Source organism: Micromys minutus, assembly GCF_963924665.1.
Source record: "Micromys minutus genome assembly, chromosome: 1".
Classification (NCBI taxonomy): Eukaryota; Metazoa; Chordata; class Mammalia; order Rodentia; family Muridae; genus Micromys; species Micromys minutus.
In genome coordinates this window covers 104,424,338-104,434,449 of record NC_137969.1, presented here as the reverse complement: position 1 = coordinate 104,434,449, position 10,112 = coordinate 104,424,338, and the positions used below count along the sequence as shown (strand labels likewise).

At 54.0% G+C, this 10,112-nt stretch overlaps 1 protein-coding gene across 1 annotated transcript; it reads left to right on the top strand.

Moving 5' to 3' along the window:
• The first annotated feature begins 1,068 nt into the window (after window positions 1–1,068).
• Window positions 1,069–9,855, top strand: NINJ1 (ninjurin 1). The gene is made up of 4 exons (XM_080929538.1): window positions 1,069–1,203; window positions 7,182–7,410; window positions 8,458–8,621; window positions 9,191–9,855. The coding sequence occupies exons 1-3, from the start codon at window positions 1,129–1,131 to the stop codon at window positions 8,610–8,612; spliced, it is 459 nt and encodes a 152-aa protein (XP_080785664.1). The 5' UTR covers window positions 1,069–1,128; the 3' UTR covers window positions 8,613–8,621; window positions 9,191–9,855.
• Window positions 9,856–10,112: the final 257 nt, after the last annotated feature.

Genomic DNA, 10,112 nt, shown 5'->3' with positions numbered 1-10,112 from the left:
CTCGAACTCAGATACACCTGTCTCTATCTCCACAGATTAAAGGCATGTGCCATCACTAGGCTGGCACCATATCTTAACCTCTAATCCTCTTCCTTCCTGGAAGGGGGACAGGGGACAGAGGGTCAACAGGTCATCTGGCCTTTAGCAAACTCCAGCCTTATGCTAAGACACAAGCTGGCAAGAAGATGCATAGAAAGAAGCCGAGTCACTTGACCACAACGGTACCAGGTAGAGCAGGGGGCCTGAGAATGAAGTCAAGAGTAGGAGGAAGAAGGAACAGCTGGCCTTTACTCCTGCATCTGGTGTCTTCTTGGAGGACGACATCCCATCACCTTTACACTCCACTTAGCTTCCTAGGCCAGGAGAGTTCTCAAGACATGGGACACAAAGGTCCATTGGGCCAAGGACTGCGGTAGCCAACCAACACCTCAAACCCCTGGAGCCTGGGCTATGCGATCTGCTCCTTTTGGACGCTAAAGTTGCTACATTAGCAACCCCCTCTGGCTTCCCTCTGTCTCTAGTCTGCACAGGAGGCCCTCCCTCATATGTATCTCTATTCTCCAGGCCGAACAGCTGAGGGCCCTAGAGTAACCGTTGACAACCTTTTCCTGTGTTGAGTTACCCTGAAGGGACTTACACCCTCAGGGCGTGTCCTCACCAAGGGGGAACAAAAAAAAAAAAAACCAAACCTCACCTCGGGACAGCATGGGGCTCGCCCTTGGCCTCATTTCTTATAAGATCAAGTGCTCACGTTCAAAGTTCAGAGCGGGGAAGGAGGGGTCCGCTTAATCAACGACTTGGAGACAGGGTCCCTGGGGACCCCCGATGTCATCGCGGGGACAGGCGCCGGGCTGCTTGCCCTAGCCATCATGAAAGTGCCTGAGAATTGAGATCAATGCCCGGGAAGTGTTATCCTGCCCAGGCGCGATCCCAGCAGTTGGCGTCTAGGCCCGGGCCCGCCCCGGGTGGAGGCGGAGTCCCGGGGCGGTGGCGCGCGGGGGGCGTGTCGGGAGCGGGCCGGGGGCGTGTCGGGGCGGGCCGGGGGCGGGCGCACAGCCGTAGCCCGTAGCGAAGGCGCGGGCGTGGGCGCGCTCAGGCCGTGTGCTGGGCGGCCTGGGCGGCCGCACCATGGAGTCTGGCACTGAGGAGTATGAGCTCAACGGCGACCTGCGCCCGGGCTCCCCGGGTTCCCCCGATGCCCCGGTAAGACCTCAACACCGCCTGCCCAGGCTGCTGTGTGACCTTGGCCGGCGCCGACCTCTCTGGGCCCTGCTCGGCAGCGGGCACCTGTGGGCGTCGGGCCCGGTAGGCTAGGCGTCCGCACTGCGGGGTGGTGGTGGCCGCTGCTTCCGGGCAAAGTCGTGCTTGACCAGTCCCGAGCGCAAGTGTTGGTCCCACGGATCTGGGGCCAGCACAGCAGGTAGACAGAGGCACCTAGCTTGCTGCCGCCTCCCCGCTGTGCAGAGCCTGTGTCTGGCTGGCACTACTCCTGGGGTGGAGAAGGCTGGCATCCCGCTCTCCGGGACTCTCCTGCCTCCCACACCACCCTCCAACTTCCAGCGTCTCAGGGCTGTCTCCCTCTGCGTGCCCTGGGGCGGGCGGGAGCGGAATCACCGCCTCCTGGTTGGAGACCAGCACCAGGCAGACAACTACGTCACCACACGGTGACCACGGTCGCCTGCAGCAGTAATAGGGGGAAACCCGAGGCTGTGTCCCTGCTGCGGTCACCTGCCTATGAAAAACAGAACGCCACCCTCTCAAGATACAGGATGCCCGTTCTAGGACTGTAGGGATCTGCCCTGAGTTTGCTGTGCCTAGCCTGCCAAGACCACAGCAGGGGTCGGATGCCTATGTTGAGGGATCAGCCTTCCTGACCTCTCACCTCATAGTCTACCTCCAGGGTAGAGCCTGAGCATGCCAGGACCCAGCCTTCATCTGTACCATCCCGCATGGACCTCTGGCTCTCTGTGACATGTTGACTTTGGACATTCCTTCTATTTCCGACCCCCTCCCCCCCCCAGGAATGGGCGTGGGGAATTGCACCAGGCTGGGATTTTCCACAAGTCTCTGTGGTGCAAAATAGACCAGAACAGAGACTTTCTGCCCAGGTTGATATAGTGGGAATGGGGTTGTTCAGAGAGGAGGGACCAGAGGAGCAAGAGGTGGGGGCACAAACGCCTCTTCCCGGATGAGAAAACAGGACAGCGCCTTGGAACCCGTTCAGGTGTGCCAGCTGAGACCTGGCTGGGCTCTGCCAAAATGTGTGAACACTGGATGGAGTAGGCAAGAAACACCCTGTCTGAATTCCTTTTGGGAGCCCATCATCTGTCTGGGTCTTTTGTATGTGGATCTAAATGAAGAACCAGTGAGCTCTCTGTCTTTAAGGACAAGGGATGCAAATCAGGAACAGGTGGATCAGTGGTTTAGAAGCTGATTTGAAGGGAAACTCTGGCTGTCTCTGACCAGTGGGTTTACCCTTCAATACTATGTCTGTTCAGCTCTACAGATAGCTCAGGGGTCACTGTCTTGGCTCTGGGAACAAGAAGGAGATAGCTGTACCCCCCACCATTTCTTTGAAGAGCCACTTGAATGAAATCGACCACATTGGCTTCTCAGGGGTATGTGGGGTTGCCTGCCTGCCATGGTAGCGGGTAGGGAACATAGGGGTCAGGAAAGGCTCCCTGCGTGGTGTTTGCATTGGCTTATTGGAGGGGCAGATCTAGCTCTCTGGTGTGAATGGAAGAGCACCTAAGCAGAGGAAACAGTATAAGTGGAGATCAGACAAAGATAGGGGGGTTGGGTGGGAGGTTTTGTCTAGAGTCACTGGGGATGGGATGCTTCTTTGAGGTGTGGCTAACCTTGAAGGTTTGATGCCCTGTCCCCCTTCCCAACCTCAGGATGCTACCTCCAACTTTCTGAGGTATGTCATGTCAGCATTCTGTGCCTCGGTTTATCATCTAGGAGGAGGCATAGTAAGTGCTTCTGCTAAGTAAAAACTATGTGGCTGACATAAAGGAAATGCTTGCGGCAGAGTGCAGTATGTGGCGGTGTTGGCTATGGAGACGCTCTCCCTGGTAGCAGAGCCCCAACAGAGCCATCCTGGTTGGTTCCCATCACACTGGGGGAAATCTCTGTCTATGCCCCTCCAGGTGCTAGGTGCCCCAGAGCCAATACCTAAAGGCCCTGTTAAATGTTCACAGCCTGATCCAGTTCCTGTGAGTTAGCTCACTTTTACCTGGCAGCTGAGAAACCAGCAAACACCAGTTTAAGGTGGAAATGCCATACTCACGCCATGACGCTGGGGTCAGCTTCATGCTCAACACTGTAGGAGGGAGGCTGAGATCAAACCGGGCCATAACCCTGTGGCGCCTGCCTTGTTCTCTTGCCCCTCACTGAATGTAAGCTGAAGTAGCTATGACCATATCTCAGGTCTCCAGGTCATGGCATTATGTCCTGCACACTGCCCTTCCTCTGCCTGCCTTCAGTTGCCAGGAGAAGCTTCTTTTTTTCCTCCCTTCTGCTTGCCTGGCAGATCCTGGGACAGTCAGGATCTTAGCCAAGTTCTAAAGGCCACCCTAGTGGGCCTCGGGGTCACTCCTGGTCAGTTCTGACCCACAGGAAATGAGTCTTCCCAGCCCGTAGCCCAGCTGCTGTAGGGACCCCACCTCCCATGCTTCCTGCTGTCTCACTGAGGTTTCCTGCCGGGAATATATGTGTGAAATCAGGAGAAACTTAAGTCTTGCTTCCTGGGCTCCCAGGGCGTGGGCAATGCAGACACAAAAGGCTGGATCTAGCTTAGGTGGGCATACCATACCATAGTAACCCCCACTGTCTACTGGTGTTTGACAGGGCCTCTGAGCAGCCCAGGCCAGGTCATCCAGGATTTATCTAGACTTGGACCTCTAGGTCACCTAGGACAACATTTTGGCTAATGGAAGACCTGTGACTGGCTTGGCCCTTCTTTTCCTTGTACCTGTCTTTGTCCCTGTGCTGGTATTGCTCAGTGACTGCAGTTAAGTCGCCGGGGAGAGCCAGACATTGAGAGCAAAGGAACATTCTGGCTCTGCCACTTGCTGTAGGGTGTCCCCATAGGTCAGAGCCTCCGAACCCCATCTTATAATGTCCCCTGCGTTTCCCTGTCTCTTTACTGATAAGCAGTCACCTTGACAGCCATTGGTGTGAGGAGATTGGGAATGGAGGAGTGTGTTCATGAAGGATGGCACCCTGCTTTGAGGGCCAAGCTGATGGGCACAGATCCCCATTGTGCTAGGACTAAGCCAGCTCTTTGGTACCCACTCCCTTCCCACCTCAGCCATGGACAGTCAAGTGGGCCTAGGCCTTATGACAAGGCCCTCACAAGTGCAGCCCCCTGTAGGGGCTGAGTAACCCACAACAGTCCTTCCTGGGTTTTAGAGGAAAACAGCCCCCTTCACGCCAGTTCCCACCTGCCACTGAGGTTTCAGGGAACTCCCGCCTGTCCTGGTACACATTAACCAGTGTGTTCCCTGATCTGCCCAGGTCACCGGTACAGGCCTGGAAGGGCTTCCTAGCATGATCAGGCAGCTAGTTAGACCTACAGGACCCCCTGATCTATGGTTGGGTGGCCCAGACAGCCCTCGTTACTGATCCCTAGTAGAGTAATGTGTTCTATTATTCAGTTTCAGACAAGTTCCCCAGAGGCAACCCCATATACAAAGGTGAGGAGACAGGCAGCATGTGGGGACACAGATCTAGGCTGTGGTGAGGTAGAGCTTAACACCATTTAATAGCCTGCTTTGCCTTTGGGTCTGTCCCTCAGCCTGAGGCCCGTATCACCATCTTACAGGGTAAAAGGTAAGCAGGTGGCTGAGAGTTGTAGCCTCTGTTGGTCCCAAGGGCTCTGAGCTACCTCAGGGTATTAATTCCACAAGCTCTGACCTAACAAGACACTGAAGCTAAGCTAGACTAGCTGTCCTGAACTAGAGACAGCCCCCCCCCACCCCTCCACCCCCACACCCCCAAGATCTCAGTCCCTTCAAAGTCTCGGCACCAGGGTTCTGAGCCCTAAAGTTCACTTTGTAGCCTGACCTCTACTTGCTGTGTGGCTTTGGGAGGAGCTTACAGTATAGAGAGCCTCAGTTTGCTCTTTAAGTGAGTAAGCTCAGCAGGGGCACAGGCATTTGTGACAAAGTGCGGAGAGCATTGGGGGAAGGGAGGGACATGAGGTAGTTCATTCATGCTGCTGTCCTTGTGACCATGTGGTCAGGAAGCCTTTAAATGGTTCAGAATCAGAAGAAATTCTTCCTGCTGCCCAGCGGCCAGCAAGCTCAGCCTGTTGCTTCATTTCATCCCTCAGTCCCTTACTCCAACAACTAAGCTACCAAAAGTTCTGCTTTCTGTGTTTGTGTATGTGTACATGTGTAGGCCTGTTTATCTGTATGTGCTTATGTGTTATATGTCCGTGTTGTGTGACACATGGGCATGCATACACAGTACTTTGAGCACATATGCATACTCATGGGCACCCACACACATGTAAACTTTTACAATACATACATGATCCCTATTATACACATGGAATTATATACAAATGCCTATACCCATCCCCCCACCCCTACACACATGGAATGTGCTCTTGAGTAAGAGTTTTTTTTTTTTAAGATTTAAATATTTATTATATATAAGTACACTGTAGCTATCTTAAGACACACCAGAAGAGGACATCAGATTCCATTACAGATGGTTTTGAGCCACCATGTGGTTGCTGGGATTTGAACTCAGGACCTCTGGGAGAGCAGTCAGTGCTCTTAACCACTGAGCCATCTCTCCAGCCCTTGAGTAAGAATTTTGACCCAGGTGAGCTTGCTATTCGAAGTGCAGCTTACATTGATGGCTAGGGTTTGTATGTTCTAGCTCAGGTTCCGGAGCAGAGCCTGCCCGTGCCTCTCACCACCCACACTGCCTTGAACACCTGACTTCAGAAGAAATCTCAGGTTCACGATACACACTGTCCAACTGAAGGCTCCTTCAGTTTGGTGGCGCCTGCTTTAGGCTTTCTGGCCTACAGAAAAGTCATGTGAGTGCAGTAGACGCCTGCCCCGCAGCCTTGCGGCACTGCCTCCAATCCCTGCATCTTTCATGAGTACAGAAACAGGATCTTTCGGGGTGGCCCCAGGTGGCTGGCTGCCAACAGCAGGCCCTGGCTACCTCTTTCAGCTCCATGCCCACTCCCTGGAGGCTACAGTGCAGGGCTCGATGGCTCAGGGCACCAGTGGACAAAGGGCTAAGCCTAGGTTTGGTGAGATTTTCCTAGGTAGCTAAGAAGGGGCCCGGCCAGGGCAGCTTGAGAGAGGCGACTAGCTCGGTGGAAAGAGGAAGCCAGCCATTTAAAGGTACCTTAGAATGAAGCAGGCCAGCCAGAGAGGTGATCTCTCGTGACAGGAGAGGGGCAGGTCCTACCAGGGGAATCAAGGATGGTATTCTGGAAGCAGGGGACTCCAGAGAGAACCTCAAGCATGGGGATATTGGAAGGGGAAGCCCCTGTGGGTAGAGAAAGAGCTATAGGGCCCCTTATGACTGGCCATGTAAGAGAGGTGGGAGGTGACCTGGGAAATGACCTCCAGGGAGGGGCAGTGACTGGATCTAACTCTAAGAGAGGATGCTACCAAGGGGTCCTACCCCTAAAGAATCTCAGAACTATATCTCATTACTATGAGAAATTAGGAGATTCACATCCTGTTCTACTGTATGCAGGGTGGTGGTGCATCTATTGAGCACCTGCTGTGAACCCTTAATGCCACATAATCCTGAGTAGCTGTAGCTAAACAAGGTGACCAAACCATGCTGTAACTGAGGGTGTTTTCTGTGTGTGTGGTCACACTGAGCAGGGTAAGGCTGAGGCTGGGAGGTGAACCGAGGCAGGAAGAGTACCTGCTGCACGGGGTGGTGAGAGTCATGGGGTTTTCCTGCTGGAAACCACTGTGAGTGCTGAGGTTGGTGTCCTGGTTTCCTTCTCTACAGAACTTCACTCCAGGAAATTTCCTTAGTTTGCCAGGGTTGGGGCCACAGAAACCCTACCTACAGAGGTCTTGGCAACTCCCTGTAGCCCCAGGGAAGGTCAGAGCCCTGTTCTGCCCTCTTCCTGTAGCTCCCCTGAGAGCCTTAAGTTGACTCTGTTCTGCTGACCACCTCACTTCCCACAGCTACCCCGCTGGGGTCTGAGGAACCGGCCCATCAATGTAAACCATTATGCCAACAAGAAGAGCGCTGCGGAGAGCATGCTGGACATCGCGTTGCTCATGGCCAACGCATCGCAGCTGAAGGCCGTGGTGGAGCAGGGCAATGACTTCGCCTTCTTTGTGCCCCTTGTGGTCCTCATCTCCATCTCTCTCGTGCTGCAGATCGGAGTGGGGGTGCTGCTCATCTTCCTGGGTAGGACCCATGGCTGCTTGTACAGCCCTAGGGATGGGGAGGGAGATGTGTGGGGTCGAGTCGAGTGTGGTTAGGTTCCTCGGGGTCTGGGAGGTGGGGTGGATCAGGAGAAGGGGGAACTGGGTATCTGCTTCCTTAGGTCTCTGTGGCTCCCTGTCACACGATAGCTTCTGCCAGCCAGTTCCCTGCTCAGAACAACTCAGGCCTGACTCTGCTGCCTATGTCTAGTAACAAAGAGCAGCCAAGTTATACAGGAAACCAAGAAGAGACCCTCACCTAGGAATCAAGGAGGAGACCTTGGGTCACGAGGTGGGGTTCAGGGAGATGTGATGTCTTGGGAGGTGAGGAAGGAATCCTGGAGCAGGAGGTGAGGAAAGGACTCTGGAATGGAGAATAAAGAGTCAGGGGTTCTGGATATAAGATGACTCTGGACCCAGAAGATGACCTTGGACCAAGACTCTTCTTTCTGGTTCTGAGTGAAAATCCAAAATGTAGAGTACAACCACTAATGCCCAAACTTAACCACTGATCGTCCCCTTAGCAGATGACCCACAGGTGACCATAGGCATGGATGGATACCTGATAGGAAATGGGCTGGGGTTGCCAGGGCAACCTTGGTGCCTGTCCAGAGTAGAAGATGTCGTCAGGAACGGCAAGGGCCCCACATTTACTTTCTGGCAATGTGACCTCAGACTAATGAGGGATGTTGTAGGATCTCACAATCTGTACTGTGCCATGGGAGTAGAAGCAGAGCCTAAAGTAGATTGAAGGGTCTGTAAAGTAACCCTCACAAGGTCCAACCTGGCCTGGCGTGGCATCTACAAGTGACATCTCTGCACTTAACCAGCCTGGCCTTCTCTTTTCCTCATGGAGAACGTGGCAGATATAAAAAAGAGGGACATCCATACTTAATTTTGGCCATTTTTCCCCAGTGGGGAACAAAACCCTGACTATGGCCATGAGCCCTGTTCTCTTCACTCGACACTCCCTAGACACTTGGATCCAGGCCAGGCTTCCCTGAGCAGCATCTACCCCTCTCTCCCACAGTCAAGTATGACCTCAACAACCCGGCCAAGCATGCCAAGCTGGACTTCCTTAACAACTTAGCCACGGGACTGGTTTTCATCATCGTGGTGGTCAACATCTTCATTACGGCCTTCGGGGTCCAGAAGCCTGTAATGGACGTGGCACCCCGGCAGTAGGACACCCAGGTGAGCTGGCAGGGCAGGCTGAGGCCTGCTGCTGCCACTGCCATGGGAGGCTTGCAGGTGTGGTGGGTTCTGGGCTGGCTATCATCACATGTGGTATGAGCAGGTCACTTATTAATCACCTGGATGCAGTTCTTGATGCTCCCTGAGTGTGTAGGTCATCTGGAACAGGGTACTAGGGCCTATGGGAACATAGCCCCATCCTCCTGTCTTCTTCATGGGTATCTCTAAAGCTGTCTCCGGAGACTTCAAGTTCTTGCTGACTGCATGGTCTGCTGCTGCCGACAGCTGGAGTAATGGGGTTTGCTAGGCGAGTGGCCATGGCTGGTACTGACTGGCTCTTGTCACCATTATGGGCATGTCCTTTATTTTGAGTCCTGACAAATACCCAGGAACACTGTATTCAGTGTGGAAAGGGCTGCCGCACCTGGTCTGTGGTGGACAGGTTCTTACATCCAAGGCTAAGTAGCGCTGATGCACACAAGTTTGTCACGAGCATGAACTCAGTACCTCTTCATCCTGGGCACTGGCCTAACAGCACTCACGCCTGCCTCTCTTTTCATCTTTTCCAGAGATCTTAAAGGTACCTGACCTGCAGCCCAGCTGTCCAGCTCCCTGCAACTGCTGTACCCCCAAAGCATACCTCTTCTGTGCGCAGAGCCGAAGGTGGCCACCGCTGGACCATGGTCAGGGATGGACTTCCATCCAACTGTGACTGCTGTGTGGGCGGCCACCCAAGGCATGTGGGAACTGGATGCAGGGCCATGAAGACCAGAACTGAACAGCTCCGCAGAAACCAATGCCCAAAGAACGGTCACTGCCCACCCAAGGATATGCAGCAAATCCATGATTGGACTCGACAAGGGGCCAGCACTGGCCTCTGTCTCAGGACATTCCAGAAGGACCAGGATATGCCCCTCCCTTTGCTGATATATCAGTGGCCCTATTTCTCATGGAGCCTGCACAGGTCACCCTGTGAAACTGCTGCCTTTGTTGATCTGACCCAGGGACCTTGGACAACCATCAGTACCTGCTGGCTCCAGGAGTGGTCACTGACTCCAGCCTCAGTGCCTGGGCTTGGCAGCCATCAAGAGGCAGCCATGCCCGTCGGGGCTGTAGGTCATGCTGGTATGTTTTATCAGTAGTGACCGGGGAAGAGCCCCAGCCCCCAACTCAGGGGTTCAGGCCCCACTTTTCTAATCAGGAATGACAATAAAGCTTAATGCTTCCCTGCTGGGTTCCATGTGCCACCCTCTACTCTTGGGACATCATCCTCCACTCCCAGACCAACCCTCTCTGCAAGGCCATCGGCACACTCAACCACAGTTGGTTGAACGCTCAGCTTTTCTTCCGTCTAGGGGTAGGTTTTGAGACAGATGTTGGGATCTGAGGCACAACAGCCTTTCTACAGTAAATGCATCGGGACATTTCCAGAGGGGCTGCCGAGATGGCTCAGTGGTAAAGGGCTTACTGCACAACCATGAGGACCTGAGT

Coding starts and splice junctions, on each gene's coding strand:
- NINJ1 (XM_080929538.1), top strand. CDS start 1,129: ATGGAGTCTGGCACTGAGGAGTATGAGCTCAACGGCGACCTGCGCCCG. Junction 1,204..7,181: donor CGGGTTCCCCCGATGCCCCG/GTAAGACCTCAA, acceptor CACTTCCCACAG/CTACCCCGCTGGGGTCTGAG. Junction 7,411..8,457: donor GGTGCTGCTCATCTTCCTGG/GTAGGACCCATG, acceptor TCTCTCCCACAG/TCAAGTATGACCTCAACAAC.